This window comes from Spea bombifrons, chromosome 8 (assembly GCF_027358695.1).
Source record: "Spea bombifrons isolate aSpeBom1 chromosome 8, aSpeBom1.2.pri, whole genome shotgun sequence".
NCBI classification, from domain to species: domain Eukaryota; kingdom Metazoa; phylum Chordata; class Amphibia; order Anura; family Pelobatidae; genus Spea; species Spea bombifrons.
In genome coordinates, this window is record NC_071094.1 from 34,737,796 (window position 1) to 34,757,890 (window position 20,095).

At 37.8% G+C, this 20,095-nt stretch overlaps 1 protein-coding gene across 2 annotated transcripts; it reads left to right on the forward strand.

Moving 5' to 3' along the window:
- The first annotated feature begins 2,601 nt into the window (after positions 1-2,601).
- Positions 2,602-18,741, forward strand: SLC6A14 (solute carrier family 6 member 14). Of its 2 annotated transcripts, XM_053473553.1 has the most exons (14): positions 2,602-2,754; positions 4,222-4,366; positions 6,612-6,743; positions 8,032-8,193; positions 8,790-8,925; positions 10,026-10,158; positions 10,911-11,051; positions 11,796-12,024; positions 13,577-13,702; positions 14,324-14,442; positions 14,530-14,629; positions 15,142-15,251; positions 17,325-17,492; positions 18,458-18,741. In XM_053473553.1, the coding sequence occupies exons 1-14, from the start codon at positions 2,707-2,709 to the stop codon at positions 18,608-18,610; spliced, it is 1,902 nt and encodes a 633-aa protein (XP_053329528.1). In that variant the 5' UTR covers positions 2,602-2,706; the 3' UTR covers positions 18,611-18,741. The 2 variants fall into 2 exon arrangements, with proteins under 2 accessions (XP_053329528.1, XP_053329529.1); XM_053473554.1 differs by lacking the exon at positions 4,222-4,366 and having other exon boundaries at positions 2,634-2,754.
- Positions 18,742-20,095: the final 1,354 nt, after the last annotated feature.

The following is a 20,095-nucleotide window of genomic DNA, read 5'->3' on the forward strand; positions in this document are numbered from 1 at the left end:
GATCTTGAGGACGAAATGTTCACTTGCTGCCTAATATATCCCACCGACTGACAAGTGCCATGATAACAAGATTATCATGAAGTGTTATTCCCTCCACCTGTCAGTGGTCATAATGTTATGGCTTATTAGTTTAGATACCTAGGTTTTGGCTCCAGATTGATTTATTTCTGGTAACAGTATATTTCATGCACCTATTTGACCTCAATGACCTCAATCTACTAGGGATGGGAGGGCATGTAAAAAAACTAACAAGGGCAGTGAACCCGGTCATACAGCCGCTGGTATTAACTGATGACTTTATACCACAAACAGAAAAGAAAGAGTATTAATATACGACTGGGGATACATTGACAGATTTGTACATATTTCACAATACTGCTAAAGTCAGTCACTGTCTGTACATTGTGCAAGCAGCAGCTACAGATGGAGAGTTATTTGTCTCAGTCTTACTGAGATGTAGACTTTGGGTTTTGTTTCCACTATCTTGGATTAGCTGCTGTTACGTGCACATGGTAATGACACAGGCAGTGAATATGGTTATTGTATATAATATACGGTTTGTCATAAAATACCCCTATACACATTCCTGGGAACTCTCAGGACTTGCCCCTGAGTCTAAGGATTTTTAAGCCAAAAGCAGAGTGAATGGGCAGATTCTCAGGTCACTCAGTCTACCACTGACTCCTTTATATTGTACTCTTATAGAATTATATATATAATTATATCTGAGCATGTCAGCTGGTACTGTTCTTATTAGTCTATCATGACTGAAATCCCTGCTTGAATACAAGTGGCTTAACGCAGAATATCCGTACCTCCTGACATTTATGCTCCTAGTCATACATCTGTGTGCACAGACAGGTCTCAAATATCCTGTACGTCTTGACTACTACAGTCAGATATGCAAGGATGCCTGTGACTGTTGCTGTTGTTTTGTACTATGAACTATGGACATTGTAAAATCAATAAACAAAGAATTTTATACAAAATAAGGATGGTTATATAAGCCATTCGGCTGTCACGCTTAGTAAATCCCTACTATAGAACATTGCAATGGGCTTTTAAAAGGTCAATATATTAAGAGTTGTAGAGGAGATGTTTGCATAAAAACTATGCCCCTTCAACCATGTTTATTGGAAGAGAAAGTGAGACAGCAGCAAGACAAACATGACGCTCTCAGCCCTCACTGCTCACTTTGATCCATCCCATAGCTAATAATCTACAATATATATCTGTATTTTGGACAAAACCAACACGTCTCAAACACCAAGCAAAGAAATGTTAAGAAAGCCTCTATTGTCCAACAAGGCTGGGATCCTCTAGTATTGCCCTAGGAAGATACACCGCTCATTTTAAGTTACTGACAACATTACTGTAGAGCTTTTAAAAGTGGGTCTCCAGATCTAATCATACCCACATTCTAGAAGCATATCAAAGAAATGAATGCCCCGATTATTTATAAAAATCTATGTTGACATATCACCCATTGGCTGGCACTTCATATGCAGCCTAATCCACGATACCTACTGTAACGGGTTCACCAAGAGAGCTGTAGTAACCCTCAGAGATCACCCAGTATCCTTCTGTTGTCCACGGAATCACTTCCAGCACCAGTCAGCATGCGCACCTTGGAACCCTGCTATGTGTACCCAATAAGTAGACACAACTACCTTGAATTGAGTACAGCAGGAATGAACAGTTTATTGTTGTAAAACATAGACTGATATAGCCACAGAACTTCATTAACATAAATCAACATTGATAAACAGGTAGACAACCCAACCTTTAATCCCCTTTAGCTACTGAATACCCCCCTGGTAGCCATCCTGTTAATGGGATTAGTTTAACAATGGAGTTCCTGCCTGTTTTGCAGCCAGGCTGGAGCCATCTCTGAGTACCTTGGGCCCCTGTATGACAGGTCATTCTGTCACACCTACAAATGTCCAGTCGACACTCTACTTCAATGATGGACCCTTGACCCATTTGGCAAAGCGTTCTAGTATTCATGCTACATCACTAGGGAAGCCCTTATCATCATCATCATTACAAAATAGCAAAACCTTTACAGTTCTATATCGTTCCAATGTATATTTGTTTAAGTACTATTATGTTCTAAATATCACCGAGCATGAAGTTTGATAAACTGCAGCTATTTGAGGCAATATTCTTCGTGAAATATCATGCTGCCCAAGTATTACCGGTTCCTTATCTTGCAGCCAAATCCCTATTCTCTTCTTCCTTCTTTCTAAGAGTGAAAATGGATGTTTTGTGTCAAATCAAAATCATGTGTATAGAACAGCACAAAATGTGTTGATAAATATCCTTCTTCTAAATGGTTCACAAAAATTACATAAAAAGTCTCTTTAAAGCTCTGCCACCTACTCAAGCCTCCAACTGTTCCTCCTTACACAGAAGTACCCCTCTGGCCACTTGAAATGTTGGGAGGTAGGAATTTTACAGGGACTTATGAATATGCATCACTCAGTATCAAGTACAGAGTTTGTTTCTGCTGTAGCCTTATCCTGTAACTGAATGACATGGGAGGTGCTAACTACACACCTATGTAAAAACACACACACACATGCTTATCCACGAGAATAAAAGCCAGGAGTGCAGCTTAACAGTACCAGCGCGACCCTGAGGAAGGAGAGAGATTCCAAAAAGTCAACTGGGTCATCATACAAACTGAAAACAAAGACTGGAATAATGGGCATCAAAAACATTTTAAGTTCGTGTACAAAATCAGGAAAGCAGGTGAGCAGTTTAAAGCCTTTTTAGCAAACAAGCGTGAGGGATAACTGTATCTGTGAGAGCTTCCAAAAAGATAAGACAACCTTTAGCATGGTCTGATTGCTTTATTTGCCTATTAGATGGGGGAGTCGCAACTTGTATTCATTAGTAATTATTTATTTATTATTCTTTTTATTAGTTATACCCTACTTATAGTTACAGAAAAGAATATAGATTTAAATTCCCATGCTTGTCATCTGAATAGTTCTGTTGGTAAGAATGGGGCAAAAACTTGATACATTCCAGTGGTTGTTATGGTGGAACTTTTCACTTAAAAAGGACCCACAATGGTACCTTCCCCCGAGGATCCACTGTTCAGTTTTTATGTCAAATTATTAGGATACAATAATTTGTTGCAGAGCGTTATTTTTATTGTACAATTATATCATTAATTTTATTTGTTATAACATGTTAATCAAGATATTATATTAACATAACACATTTTTTAAGGAAAACAAAAACAGTACAAGGTCCAGAAAATAAATAACTTTTAGGTGGAAAAATGACTTCATTACTTACTAAATATTTTCTTGCAAGTTATTTAGCTGTAATCGGAATTACTTCATGAACTTTCCTACCTTATAATCCATTTTGCATGTTGAGTTTTTGCGGGTATACATCGTATCAAATAACATTGATATTTAATCATTAACCTCGTGTGGATTGAATAAGAGCTACCTATTGTTAATATTAGCAGCTCAATTACATCGTTTAACAGTAATTAATACCACCAGAAAAGATTACTACGACTAATTCATTACCAAAATTCAACCAGAAGGAGCAAGGTAACCTATTAAACCATAACTTTTAATAATTTATTAAAAAAAATAACTAAGAAAAAAGAGATATAGCTATAAATATAAAACTGAAAGGTATATATGGATTATTTTGAGGTATATCAGTAAATAAGTATAAATGTAACGGGTTCATGATGGTCCCTTTTTGCTCTTTTTTTGTCACATGAAGAGGCAGGGACAGAGAAAGAGAAGGAAGTGGGGGTAATAAAAAAAAGCATTTTATGCTGAGTTGTCTTAAAACCAATGTTATTATTATTTTTATTATTATTTATTGTTCTATATAGCGCCATCAAATTCCGTAGCGCTGTTATGGTCTAATTCCGGAAAATCTTATTGAAAACTACAGCGATAAGAACCCTTTTCATATTATGCACCAAACTGTGAATCCCAGAATCCTTCCATCTGCTACATGAGGAGCCTGCGATCTCTCTCCCTGTCTTCTCACCCTTCTCTCCCTTTCTTCTCTCACTCTTCCTCCACTCCTTTCCCCCCCTCTCCTCTCCTCTCCTCCCCTCAACTGAGTTAATAATTTAACCAATATTCCTGATCAGCGTCTATAGCCAGGAGCCAAAAATATAAAATATTGATAAAACTATCCACAAGAAAAATAATATTCTATTGTCTACTCATTCAGGACTCCCATGCTGAGTCTACTGATGAAAACAAGGAACGTGGAAACTGGACCAGAAAATCAGACTACCTTCTGTCAATGATTGGTTATGCTGTTGGACTGGGAAATGTCTGGAGATTTCCTTACCTGGCTTATAAGAATGGAGGAGGTACAGTATTTTAAGGATATATTCTGCTGAATTTAAATGCAGCATTACAAATGTCAGCCGTTGTACTGCCTGATGCCCCAAGCCGTTCCCAGAAATAAAATTTGCCTCATTCATAATTTGTGCCTTGATTACTTAATGACATGAAAGAAGGAACTGATAGGTTGTTGCTGTTTTAACTACACATGTGTTTATGTGATTATTATATTTGTGTATATGGACCAAAACGATTTGAACAAAATTTTTGTGTAGTTTTTGACCCATTAGTTTTCAGACAATTAATTTCATTCCCTGTCCTTTTGGTTCAGACAGAATTCAGAGAGCTTCTTTATTAGGGGGGGGGGGATAGGAAAAAACACACTCACTTTCACAATATCTAATCAACCTTCTTTGTGTCTCCACAGCTTTGCTTCTTGTTCTTCACTTCTTCTCCTTCTTTTTCCTGATCTCTGCTTCTTCAATCTTCGTTCTTCTACAGTGATTCTCTGCGTTACCCTTGGCTCCTGGTGCACTTCCACATCAGGGTGGAGCCTTGGTGTGCTCTCCACTGATTGGAGGCTGTCCTCGTAATGCATGCTGAGGCCCCTTCCCTGATGCGGAAGTGCTCCAGGAGCCAATAATAATAATAATACAGATAGATCTGCAGAGAAAGAAAACTGTAAAAAACATCAATGTCAATATCCTTCTGGAGATGGGGTCTCCGGAACTGTACATAATACTAAAGGTAAGGTCTGACCAGAGATCTGTAAAGTGGCAGAAACACCCCATCTAAGGTTTGGGTTAGCAGTGCTGTCTATGAGGCACACAGACAGGATTACATGATAAACATATCATCGGAACCAGATCAACTCATCCCCATCCAAGCAGTCCTCTCCTATTGTCTCACTTCCCCCTCAACCACAGACTAGATTGTAAGCTCACAAGAGCATGACCCTCTTCTCCTTTGCAACAGTTTTTTTATTGTGTGTGATTCTAAATTGTTCTATTGACTGTAACAGCGCTGCGGAATCAGCCGGCGCTTTATAAATAAATGTAATGTAATAATCTATAACACTACTGCTTAGATGTGTTATAGCGTCATAATATGTCAATTAGATAGTTTTAATACTTTATAAAGGGTTGTAACAGACTTGGGTGTCCTTGAAAATAGAGAGATTCTGACACTTATTCCTAAAAATCATTTGTGATTTTGACCCTTCTCACTGGGCTACTTATTCTAAAAGGTCTCATTGTTTTTAGTGCTGGTCAATCAATGGCAGAATAAGGACAAACCCTTGTTGATTATTCAGTTTCCAGTTAATAAGTGACATGAATCTACAGGTCTACTTAAACTTTTACACACAATATCACGCTTAATTAAAAAGGAAAAATATGATACCATCACAGATTTATACCTCCTTGTATACTTCTAGAACTATGCGTGTTCATGCGATTGCCATAAATCTAATTCTAATTCATACTTTGTATTTATTTTAACTCAGAACACAACTTGCAGAGTGATTAAAAAGATAGACGCGCCTTACATTGTATCAGAAGGGATTTATTAAGTAAACACAGCCACTGACTAATCTCCACAAAGGAATTTAGAGCAATCTCGAATTTTTTTTTTGTCGCTAAGTAATAATGGGGTTTCCATAATTAGTACTCATATTATGAATAGGAAATGGCAATGATCCAATTTACAGAATTGTTTTCATTCCATGGCGACATCAAGATTGCTTTATGATCTAAAAGCAAAGTTTGCTCTATGTATGCCTTAAGCAAAATGATTTTCCATATAAGAAAGGGTCTTGACTAGGGTGACCACATCAGCCATTTTTTTTCAGGACACACACATGTTTCACATGTAGTGAAACATGTGTATGTTCATGTACATCCAGTTTACACATATGTGAAATGTGTATGTGGACTTACTGAAACCAAGGTTGGAGAGGGATCCAAGAAGTTTATAATCTAGAAAATTCTATGTTGAGGAGCCACTTTCTCTTTAATATCTTATCCTCAGGGGTGGTTCTTATTCTGAAAAACCCCTTATTAGGTTTGGCTGGATTATGCAATTACAACAAACGATTTCAACCAACTACATTTGAAATACAAATTGCCATATAGTCAAGATCAAGATCTTTTAATTTGTAATATATATTTTTTTTTTTTTACATTTAATCTAATATAAACTTTAATTCTATAATGTTAACTGCATAGTTGTACTTTTTGCTTTTGACTGATAATGTATATATTCTTCACACAGGAGCCTTCCTGATCCCTTACACCATCATGCTTGCACTTGCTGGACTCCCTTTGTTCTTCTTGGAATGTTCGATAGGGCAATTCTCGAGTTTGGGTCCCGTTTCAGTGTGGAGGGTTGTGCCAATTTTCCAAGGTATACCTATACTGCACCTGTGAATACAATATTACTTCTGTACATCATCATCATCCTTTTCTATATCCTTATGAATCCTTAATGAATCACAGTACTCATTAAGTAGGGTTTTGGAGTCCTTGTTATTGATGGTTTTTGAATCAGATTTAAGTGGCAGACAGACGAATTATTACATGCCTTGTATAATGATAATAATGTTCTGCAACATATATATCATCTAAAGGTAAGAACTGTTTTCCTAAGCCTTTTTCTGTGCAAGCAATATGATCTTTGGCACGTGAATGGCATATGGCTTTAGAAAAACACGTTCAGATTTTATTTACATAAGAGGGATGAGGAAGTTGGCAGAAATAAATATTGTCCCACAGTTTGGTAGATCACTGAGTTTACTCTGTAATTATAGGAAATGGGGCTTTTTTAAGAGTTTAAATATTATGTTATCCTTCTGGTCCAAATAGTAAATCTAAAAAAGTATTCTTAGCTGGTCATGTATAAAGATCCTCTCTGGCATAAGGTAGTAAAGGTGTGACAGCTCACAAATTATACATACAATTATCCCCATATCCCATTGCCGGTCCTCCTGGAATTCTCACTATTAAAGGAAAACTTATTTTAAAAGAAGGAATGTCTCCATCATTACATTTAGATGTAATATTAGGAAGATTTACTTTATTGAGAAAGTGGTAGATACATGGAACAGCCTCCTAGCAGAAGTGGTAGAAAACAGGGAGTTTAAACACGCATGGAATATACATAAAGCTATCCAGACTCTAAGACCAAGGACTTACAAAGGTCTAAGTCTCTGCATCAGGAAAACTGGGCAGCGTAGATCCAAGGAATGGTACTTATCTGCCGTCAAAGCATCCCCAAAGTCATACCCAGGGATTTTCCAATAAAATGTTCTCTGTTTCCCAAGATGTCTTATCAGGGGTTGTATTGGAATTCTGCTGTCACTTTCTGATTAATTAAAGATGGACAAAAACATTCATCACTCTTCTTAAAATGCTTTAAAATGATACTTTCTGCACCGTGTGCTTCCGGGAATGGTTTCCAACGCCATTGATGTCACGTATGTCACGACATTAACAGTATGTGAAAGTGCACACTATATTTCAGGAATTAGAGGCTTCAATAAGTGGTTATTTTGCACCACGTCAAGTTTCATGGCAGATTTAGAGAAAGCTAAAAACCTTACGAGATATTCACAAATACTCCCACCGAAATGTTAATAGCTTGAAGGAGATGAATCAAACAAATGACTTAATAACATCGTTCTGCTTTCTTCTAGGTGTTGGTATCACCATGGTTCTCATTACGACGCTTGTTTCCATTTATTACAACGTCATTATCGCCTACAGTTTGTATTATATGTTTGCTTCATTCCAATCAATATTACCCTGGTCTGATTGTTTCGACTGGGCGGATGAGAAGTGCAGTAAGACAACACGAGGTTTGTACATCTCTTTGACATTCTTACAATCAAGTAAATAGGTGAATTATACCAGACGAGCGCGGCATGTCCATGATACACATTAAAAGGAGCTCTTTAATTTCATTGTCCCTGGTCATTTGCATTTTATGAAAGGGATTATATATGTCATATAACTATTCTTCAAAGGGCCTCAACTCATCATGGTCTATTTACATTTACATTTACATTTGTAATCGGAAGATTGTGTATGTATGGGTGTGATGGAATGGTATTCATCGTTGGATGGTTTAATATTGCTAATTATGATCCTGCTCGTTAGGTTAGTAGGATGACTGAACCTTTCCTATAAGTATAACTATAAGTACTAGAACTTGGGAATGTTTTTTTTCCCCTCAAGTGAGGGTCTTGCATGCCTTTTGAACTATAAGAAGAATTCCATTCTGGAGTGACTGCATTCCAAGAGCACTTGGTTTCCGTCGGGAACTGACCCAACCCGCCATACTTTATCAAAGTTTTTAGTATCGGATTCATTTATCAAACTACCTATAGCATGGTGTATAGTTTGTTTTTTAGTCAACTTTAGTTACAATCTTACTGTTTTGTACCCGAACCAGGTTCATGTAATGTGACAATATCTGCAACTAACACCACATGGATGCCTTTAGACTGGGTAAAAGAAAATAACTTAACCTGCATTGCAAACACTACAGTGCTGGAAGAGTCGGATCTGCCAAGCAAGCAGTACTGGGAGTAAGTTATTAATGCACCGAGAGACATATATGTCTATATAGCCTCATTTGCATGGTAACAACCGGCATAGGCAGTTACAAATATTATGATCGGGTCACACCAGGAATGCATAAATCAGAATTTACACAGCACAGCCACACAAACATGTTTTAACTGCTGCGCTGCCCTCTGATAACCCTGAGACTGGAAGCTGACATGTTTAATTGTTCTTGCCGTTTAAGGTGGATATGTCCATCATATGTCCATACCTGGGAACACTCCTGGTTTGGAGAGTTCTCACTGTTGAAGGCAATGGGAGCAATGTACTGACCATAGAGTAAGCAAATATTATCCTCTATCTCTGCTGAACCTGTGCTAGCAAGTTTAAGGCTATGTTGGGCTTATAGCACCCCCCCTCCCCCAATATTTGGGGTGTGCACATTGATTAGGGGCAAGATCATGCAATTTTCCCCACCATACCCAAACAGACACCTTGTGGTGCTCAGGCGCTGAGCATCCTAAGGTGACCACGTAGGAGCAGTGCTGGTGATCTGTGCTGCAACAGTACAGACCTCCATTGGTTTTACAGCTCCCTGAGCCGGTCTATGATTGTCACTGCCTGCAAAAGCAGGACTGTTGGGTAGCTACGTAGAACAGTGCCCAGAAATCCACTTCTTCTCCCAAAATGTAGTGGTTTGACTGCTTAAAGCCGTAGCTTATTAAGTCTATGTTTATTGTTCTTTCCTATGCCTCCTAACAAGTAGCCAAAGAGGGACAGTTTTCCTTTTTATGCAACTGTGAACTTTCAATACCTATTTTTGTGATTGAGTAAGGCATTGAGAGAAGGAATAATAAAGTACTCAATTTGCCTCATTGTGAAGTACTGTATAGGGCTGTATAGCATTGTGATAGACATACCCAGAACACTTTCTGAGCTCCTAGAAAACAGGGACCTCAAGGGAAGAAATAAGGCAGAGGGATTTGGCCTTTCTCAATTAAGATACACGAATGGTATCATTCTCTTAACTCAAACCAACATGTTGGTAATGTAATGTCTATTTTGTAGGTGTAAAAAAATAAGATGGCAAAACAATTCTAATTTTTAAAAATCTTTTTCTTAGAAAAGTAACACTTCAACGTTCAGGTGGTCTCGGTGAAACTGGTGGAATTGTGTGGTACTTGGCTCTTTGTCTCCTTTTAGCATGGATAATTGTTGGAGCTGCCCTTTTCAAAGGAATTAAATCATCTGGGAAGGTAAGGACAAAATATATCGTATAGATATAAAGCATAGAGTTCAACTTTAAGAACCAGTAGGTCCATCTAACCTGCCAATGTTTTCTTGAAGCAAAAACTCAAACCTTGGTCTCATCTAAGATTAAGCACAGCCATATTCCTCTTCTTTGCATGTTCCCTCACTGTAATATTATCTACTCCTTCTTCTGAGAGCCTCCTTCACTTATCTACCAACATCTTCATATAGTAGAACTTCCTTACATTACATCTAAGCTCCTGAGCCCCTAGTTTTAGTTTATGACCTATGATTCTAACATTTCCCTCCCTTTCCCTCCCTTCCTGTACTTTGTTAAATCACTTTATGTATTTAAATGTTTCTATCGCATCCCCTCTCCCTCTCTTCTGCTAGTTCTACATATTGAGATCCCTCAGTCTCTCAACGTCAATATACTTCTGGAGATGGAGATGATAATACTTCTAGCTGTACAACCCAGGGGCCTGATTGCTTTTAATAATGAGAACTTGGTCCTTGTTTCGGACCCACATTGAAGGACCTGGATAATTGTACAAGAGAGATACATGGCAAGATTCCATTTAGTTAAAATAATACTTTCCAACTCGAGTTGATTTTACCATAACATCATTTGATAAATAAATCTTATCTTTGACCAAAGTGGTACTATACTCTTCAAAAATAATAATCAAATGTTTGTGATATTTCATTATTTTCATTATCTTGACATATATTGTGTGAATTTTTGTTGTCCACCAAGGTGGTTTACTTTACCGCAGTATTTCCCTACGTTGTCCTTATCATCCTGTTGGTTCGAGGAGCTACCCTGGAAGGAGCCTTTGAAGGGATTAACTATTATATCGGAACACAATCAAACTTTACAAAATTAATGGAGGCGGAGGTATGTGACCGTTTTCTCTCCACATGCTTCCTGTGTCCATTCGTTTAACAGACTGCACATTAGCAAAAACAGATTGTTTTTCTGTAAAAAAATAGCTTCTAGCTGGGCACCAGTTTAAAATGTGATATAGCAGCCAGTGCCGGATTATTTAATAGGCACACTAGGCGCGTGCCTAGGAGCCCCTGGTGCTTTACTGGATAATCATTGTTATCAGTTTTTTTTTATGACACCACAATACTATCATTGCAGCTCCTACTATGTGCCAAGTGCCCAACAGTAAGTGTAAATACGTGTTTATTTGCTTGGAGGCTTCAAAAGCCATTTGTCCAGGGGCCCCGGATAGTCCTAACACTATACTGATGGCGGCCGACCAAATAACCTTCTAAAAAATACCTGTTCCAGGATGAGGACCAATTTCTGCATTGTTTTATACATTTGTCTATAGGGCATTATGTTTTCCATTGCTGGTCTATCTATTTTTATAGTTGCATTTTGGGTCTTTATGAACCCCCCCCATTATGGCTCATGGAGGTTGAACTATAGGTCTCGAATTGTGGTAGCTACTTCTTTGTCTCAACTGCTTAAGAAATGTATGTTTTTTATCTTTTTATCTTTTGCACAAAAAGCCTTGCAGTGTGATACATTCTACTCAGCAAATGGCTTTTCAGTATTTTATGAAATTTGACATAGTAATCCATAATCGTTACTGCTAATGCAAATTACACACAATATTTTCCATTTCAGGTCTGGAAAGATGCTGCCACCCAGATCTTTTTTTCACTTTCTACAGCCTGGGGTGGACTAATAGCGCTTTCATCGTACAACAAATTCCATAATAACTGCTACACCGATGCCATAATAGTTTGTGTCACAAACTGTGCTACTAGTGTTTTTGCCGGCTTTGCTATATTTTCTATCCTGGGTCACATGGCCTTTGTTTCAGAGAAACCTGTGCCAGATGTGGTGGATTCAGGTACTTTGTTTGGCTATACATTCATGATCTTATCCTTATCCTATTTCTACTCACTGTCGAATACTCCATTTTGTGATCCTTAGCCGGTTTTACCCACCAAATCATAAGTTTGCCGCTGCAGCTCTTCAATGTTTTCAGGCAGCTGCATTTTAGGTATTTGTACGTTCCAGCTCAGTTACCTTAGCCCTGTCTACTAGACAAACACGCCTTGGGTTAAATAATAGAATAGATCCTTAGATCTATCGTATCTTATATATTCCCATTAGATCATTAAAATCACCCAGCTAGACACTGTGACTAATGTAAGTCTATGGGGGAAACAGACTTCATTAGCATTGCCGTAAAGTATCAGCTCAGTGTCGTGTTTGTGTAAGAAAAGTCTCCCAAAAATATCACATGGCTGACAACAATGGCGGCCTCCAGATAAAGGAAGTTTATTGGAACATGAAATTTGTTTTCTTTAATGTTAAACTGCCTTCAACAGTTTGATGAATAAACCCACATGTCATGCAAATATTAAGCCACGATAGGAATCAGGCAAACAATCGCACAAATGATTTAGGGATCTTAGCTCAGTAAAATGAAAAGTGGTTTCATTAAGATATACGTTCGAAAATTCACTCCGGAACATCAGGAACACCAGAAATGCCGCATGAATTAGTGAACTGTAGAGTAACGTGTAAAGTTTGTGTTCTATTAACTACAAAGTAGATATCCTTGACCACTGGAAAAAGAGTAAAGGTGAAATCCACATTTAATGTCAATGCCCTGGGAGTTAGAAATATATCTATGAAAAAATAATGCGGAGAACGAAAAAAAAATAGAATAGACACTATTGTGCAGCTATGCTATGTGATAACACAATTAATTTCCACCATTACAAAATATGTGGCCTAGTGCATTCATTATTAATCGTTATACCCAGGGCTGCCTTTACCACAGAGAAATAGGGACAGTGGTCTAGGGCACCAACCTCCACAGGGACCCGTGGACAGCTTTCATTTTCCTGTTGATTGTCCTTCGCAGACCTGACTGAACCCTGGGTGTCGGGGGAAATATCAGCGGTGGAGAAACCACCAGGAAAAATAAGTTTGACGGAGAACAACAGTGTTCACTACCCCCTGCCTCAAGTGGTTTGGTCCATGTGCGCTTCCTTCACAATAGTGACCCTATAGGTCACAAAGCCACATAAAAGCCCCACCCAGGAAAACGTGTAATTACACACCCTGAAATAAATGGCGGGAGAAAAGTAGGGAGCTACGGGTTCAAAGCAAAAAAAAAAAAAAAAAGCTTCTCTCCTGCCTGAGGAAGTAATATTATATGTATACATTCACACATTTACTATACGTTACAGTCTATAACGATCTCTGGGTACACACTAGGGGGACAGTGACATAAAGCAGGACTGTCTGTGAAAACCAGGACTGTCGGGAGGTACACTGAGCAGTCGCTAATATAAAAATACTCCTCAGTGGTATGAGAATCAGAATCATTAGAATTTCCCAAACCAACAGTAACTGTAGTAATTTGTGATCTTGTACTTATCCCTTAGGTTTTGGACTGGCGTTTATAGCATACCCTGAAGCTTTGTCGCAGTTACCAGTCTCTCCTTTGTGGTCATTTCTGTTTTTCTTTATGCTCCTGACCTTGGGCCTGGACTCTCAGTTTGCCATGATAGGTAAGTGGCCCGTGTTGGGTAACCGGGCTTAAAGTATCTCTACAAAGGGTTCATGTCCAGGATCCCTTTCTATAAAATGAGTGCAGAAAATGTAATGTATATTTATTTATATATTTGCTGAAAACCTCTCTCTCTCTTAAAATAGATCAATTTCTCCAATGTCATGTGAAGCCTGTTTTTACATAGACCTTAAAAAAAATTTGGATACATATTGAAGTAAATGATACATTATTACAAAAAATTGTCCAGTACTCTAAATATTTGCCATTTTATTAATGATCCTCCTTAAAACCATGAATAGTGATGTAACATTACAATCTGTGTCATACTTCTTTAGGGTTCTGCACTTCCTGTTACACAGTAGCGCCACCTATTGGCTTTATTAACTAAATAACTGTCCTGCTATGCAAAATGTTGAATTTTATCCCAATGAGCCATGTTGGCAGACAGAATAAATCTTTCGAAAAACAATATGCTTTTTAAAGCAAGCAGTTAGGAGCAGCACTCTTAGAAATGTGTCTTATAATATGATATTTAACAGTACTTAAAACAAAAGGATTGTTTTTTACATTATATTTATAAATAAAAATGTAATCTATCAGTTGATTTGTGCGTCTGCAGAAACAATAACTACGTCCATTCAAGATGCATTCCCACAAATAATGAGGAAAAGGCGGATTCCCATCACTATTGCATGCTGTACCTTTCTTTTTCTTCTTGGGCTTGTGTGTGTTACCCAGGTAAGGCGTCCTTATCTACAAATAATTCAACTGATGACATATTTAAATAGTTTTTTATATAAATCCTGGCTCGCACTTTTTTTGTAGGCAGGAATTTACTGGGTTAACCTGATCGATTACTTCTGCGGTGGATGGGCGATTCTCATTGCTGCGGTTCTAGAACTTGTTGGAGTGTGCTGGATTTATGGTAAGGTGGCCATACACGGTCGCTGATAAACACACTGGATTAAGCAAATATTAACAGTGATTCCATTGCAACCGTTATTGCATAAAATATTATATCAGAAGTAATTAATGTTAAATATAATTGCTTTATGTAGAACCATAGGCTCCTAAATACCATGTTTCCTTTCTTCCTGTCCATCTTATGTTGTGCCTTAATATTTTTCTCTGGGCACTTTGTTTTAAACTAGTAGCGAAGATTTAAAATTTTAAGCATCTTAGTGATCGGTGACTTGAATACCAATGTACTGGTGAATGAATGAAGTTTTACTCCTAGTAAATAGTGAATAAGGAAAAACTCTCCTGTACTCTTTGTTCGCTAGAGGGCAATATCTGTCCATTCTTAGCGGCAGACAGATAAAGACATAGAGCGAATTGCTCATTGTAACGTGTCTTTTCTGATAGAATCATATGTCTATTTGGCATCTCTGCATCATTTACCTTCACAAATTGACTCATTCATGATGTGTCTGGCAGGTGCTAACAGGTTCATTAAGGATATTGAAATGATGATTGGAAAGAAACACTGGGCTTTCTGGCTGTGGTGGAGAGCCTGTTGGTTTTTCCTTTCGCCTGTACTATTGACAGTGAGTAATCATTAAAGATCCTTTGTATTAGTGTTTACGTGGAAATATTTTTACGTTGTATCCTTGTTGACATTTTATTTTTCTTTTGAAATAAACAAATCTAGGCAACCACATTTCCAGGCTCTTGTTAGAAATTGACATGTTCTGGCAAGTCTATTAAAATACTCTGTAGTCATTTCAGCTTACAATCAAAATGACTGGTCTGTGCATTACAATATATATATATATATATATAAAACGTTTTATCAATGGGTTAATTTAATGTAGCGTCCGGCCTGGCATATCCAGCCTCTGGTCGTAGATAGTTTGTGGGGGGATACAGTGGCGTATGTCCATTTAACCACGGAAGGTCGTATGTCCCTGTTTTTAGGGCACAGTCCATTAAGTCCGTTAAGACTTCTGTCCCTGGTTTCTATTTAGCCCTGGAATCATTCATTGAAACTCTCTAAAGTGTAAAGGTGAATGAATTTTCAATAAAAGCAATATTTTGAAATGTCAAGATATTTATCATAGTCCATGGCATTATAAAAATCCCCTCCAGCCAAGTGATTTGATTTAATACTACCTTGAAAAATAACATCACTGGTATTGAATGCGATAAAAGATATTTATGTTCATATATGAACCAAAACAAAAGTTTATTTCTCATTGCGTTTCCTTTATTATGGATACATTCCATTTTTATTCCACCAAGTACACTGTTCATTTTCTGCTCCTTAACTTGAATGTGTTTGAATCATATGAACAAAGCAGTAAAATACCCCCAAGTTTCATAAACATTAGGCAGCAACTTAAAAAAATGGACAGTTGATGTGAGTGCCTGCTTTGCTTTATAGGGATAGATAGTAATGCAGTACCTCCTGCATACATCCCAAGTGTCCCATTTTGCCCAGGAGAGTCCTGATCTTGGGCCAGTTATGGATGTCAGTGGATCTCCTACTGAGCTGTGAAACTGACAGAAGTCTGTGTTATTGTAGCACAGACCTTAATTGCAGTACCCACATGGCTGCCTTGTGTCACATTGACGCTGAGAACCAGAAAATGATGTAATATCCCAGTATATGATGATGAATACATTGTGATTGGACGTTTAAGGCAGGTTTATCATCCTATCCTCGCCTTTAACCATTCCACCTAAAAAAGTGTTCAATTACATGCACCTGACCTTTTTTTTGTTGGGGGTACGGCATGCTTCTCTAAAATAGAAACCCTACTCGTGCTCTATAATTTATCACTTATTGTGTATGAGTGATATACAGTCCGCTCATACAAGCCTCCACTCATGCAGTTTGTATTACTCAACGAACAGACAACCATAACAAGCAAGCGCGTTGTAATGCATGCAAACTTTTCATGTCACTTACTATTATTCATTAATTATTATGATTCAATTATTAATGAACACATCCATTTGCACCGCAGACTAAATTATGATTTCAATCTAGGTCAACCCTACCCTAGTTAATTATTATGATAAATCAGTATATTCGCTGTAAAGCAAATATGCATTTTTTTTACATGTGTACAATATAAAGATTCAATCTAAATCACAAAATCCCCAATAGAGTTTATCCTCTAGACAAAGACATGGAAACGCACAGAGAAGGAATGTCGCCCATTGTTTCCCGGGCTCCCTTGTTTGTACATGCTTCTTAATTGATTCACGGCTTGGCCGTTACACAGTCTGGGCAAATACCTGGGCCAGTAAAACAGCTCGTATATTAAGGGCCAGCAGAGTGCCTGAGACCATGATTGAGGTTGCCTGGACAATTTTGAATCCCAGAGTGCTGTCTAAGATCGATGTTACTGTCCGACTGTCCATTGTATCTGGCCTCATTTGGTCATAGAACATACGGGGCGAATGCTACTGGACCCTGGCCTTAATTTCCAGTCCAAAGGGCAGGTACTATTTGACCTTTAGGCTCTTTTGTTTTAAACGCCAGGGCCTAGTCTTTGTCCCAGTTGGTCCCTTTAAATCTCATTGGATTCAAATAAATTACTTGGTAGCTAGAACTTAGTAGTGAATAGGGACGTTTGCGTTCAGTCTTATATACCTTCCTATCTACTTCACAGGCAATCCTTCTGTGGTCCCTCATTACCTTTGAATATCCATCATATGGCACTGTATTGTACCCCACCTGGGGAGTGGCAGTTGGCTGGTGTATGATCGGCTTCTGCGTTCTGTGGATACCTATTGTAGCGATACTGAAAATTGTGCGGGCAAAAGGCAATGTGATCCAAGTAAGTCATTCCAAGAACACAAACTCACATAAGGAAATGTAACAATATACAAACTCATTTAGTGTAATATAAGTAATTGTAATAGATAAAATCAACAAATGAAATGGTACAAATACTATTTAAAGTTTGTTTCAGTTGTTGTTTAATGTAAGACTTATGTCTGTTCTATCTTTATTATGCTTCTGCAATGTGTTTCCAGAAGACACACTATACAGAGACATCAAGAACTTTATATCGTAGCCTCTAATTAAAAATGCTTTCAAGGCAGCGGTTTGGACTGGGAGCTGCTGCGTTCGGTGGCACGTCCAGCCACAAGGGGACAATATACTGAAAGGAGAAATAAGGCTTTATCAGGGCTTGTGAATGGTGACAGTGACTGAACACCTCAATCCGGGAGACCCTCGAGTGGTTAATAACAAAAATGCATTTATTTGCAATAGAAAATTAAATTTAAAAAAAAAGCCCCACTGGTGGAAACTTTTTTCAGTAAAAAAATGTGACTTTTTGCAATAATTCTCAAATGTGTTTTTCTCTTCAATAGTGGAGTGAATGAATCCCAAATCTGCACTTTTTTTACTGTTAATTAGTGGGTCTATTTCTGTATGTGATAACTTTGACTATGTGACCATTTTTTTTAGAACCTTCCATGTTCTAAAGAACCAAATGAAATGAAAACATGAAACAATTTGAAATGTTTCTTCCTTTTTAAATAAAACAGTAGATAGTACCTAAACTCATTAGTATTACTCTCAGTCTCCTCCCGAGAGAACCACCCATAATGTAGTATAATGCAATGAAAAGATCCATTATTATTTTACGCCATTTAATTATCTGGAATAGCAGGTTTTTGGGCGGGATCATGTATTACCAGTTTGGGGATTTTTTATTATGCTGCTCTATGCTGGTACAGAAAAATGACATATGATGAGCTACTCTATTGTAATTTAGTATATTTTTTTCTATAGGCTTCCAGAGCAACTAAAAACTGGGGACCAGCCTTAAGTCAACATCGAGGAGAGAGATACCAACACATTCCAGACAGCACCAAAGGAAAAAATATGGAAGAGATTCCTACCGTCAGTGGCTTGAGTGGATATGATAATAGCGCCTATCTCTGATCAATGCCAATGGCACAGAACTGTTGTAGATTTTTGTAAAATTGTTTTTTTGGGGGATTTGGATTTTACAGAACAACCCAAGACTGTTGATTTTTATGAATTTGTGTGAAATAAAGTATTTATAACAATGATTCCAATAATGAAGTGTAAGTTTTTTTATATGCACTTTAAAAAGAAAAGGAAGTATAAAGATATTAATAAAAAATGCACAAAACCTTACCAAAGTACGCAAATAAAGGGTAGAAGTGTAAGAATGATCAGGCATTGGATACATGTCAGAAACCTGTATGCAAACCACAGAGTGAAAAAAGTCTTTTTTCCACATATTTAAATAGGGTAACATTTATTATGCATGAAAAAAATAAAGAAATGAAATGAGTACCAATCTATTTTTTTTCTTAACGAGGATAAAACCTGTAAAAATACTGCTTTTGTGTATTTAGTATTAGGAATCCGAAACAGTTAAAATCTTACCAGCAGAGCCAGCCCTAGGTTCTAAGCTAGAAGAGGGTGTCCCCGGCAGGAGTCTTTATGGGGCAGAAATGGTTAAATAGCTGAGTGCCGGGCACACATAGTCCTACAACTTGGGACAATGTCACATACTTCCCAACGTTTCGAATGACTAAAGATGGAAACATTAGGAATAGGGAGCAGGAATAGGGGACAGTGTTTACCAATGTGATCTGTTGATAGCTATTTGAGTAATGGAATGAGAAGCAGAGTAATGTCGTTTATTTAACCAACTTATAAATGTGTTTTCTTCTGTTTATATATACACATCATTGTGACGTTTGGCTGCAAAGCACTGTGAGGCATTCATACCTAACAAACTTTCTGAGCTCCTAGAAAAAGGGACATCAGGGGAGGAAAGGGCGACTACAAACTACACAGGGACCCTTGAGGCCGCGGCAAAGTGTCAAGTCAAGTCATTGGAAACTACCAACAAATCAACCAGTATGTAATGTGTCATGCCATCCATGTATCGCCCACTGTTACAGAACTACGGAGTCTATGATACTCAAACATGGACACATTTCTTTGTCTAGAACGATTGCTGACCATCATGTACTCCAGATGCCTACATTGGGACCTCGGCGTATGCCATATCTGGTTAATCTAAACTGAACAGCAGTCGCTGTAGTCATGTTATAGCCTTGCAGGCCTTCGTTGCCACAGATGCCCTGTAGAAAGGAATGAGGTGCAGCATAAGTCAAGGGAAGGACTGTCATTAAAATAGTTTGGAACCCCATTTAGATTCTATTGTGTTTTTGAATAGTTACTTTAAACTACAGCCACATTACATAATAAATATCTTGGCATACACTCTGAATGCATTGTTCTTGAATCCATTTGATCCATGTTGCAATTTTCATGTTGCTGAGTTGTCTTTAGCAAGTCTTGTTGACCTTTCAGTGAAATTGCTTTCATAAACCGTAATGAATGACGAAATCAGTAATTATTTAAACAGGGCTAAATTAACACCCA

Coding starts and splice junctions, on each gene's coding strand:
- SLC6A14 (XM_053473553.1), top strand. CDS start 2,707: ATGGGCATCAAAAACATTTTAAGTTCGTGTACAAAATCAGGAAAGCAG. Junction 4,367..6,611: donor GGCTTATAAGAATGGAGGAG/GTACAGTATTTT, acceptor TTCTTCACACAG/GAGCCTTCCTGATCCCTTAC. Junction 10,159..10,910: donor GAATTAAATCATCTGGGAAG/GTAAGGACAAAA, acceptor TTGTCCACCAAG/GTGGTTTACTTTACCGCAGT.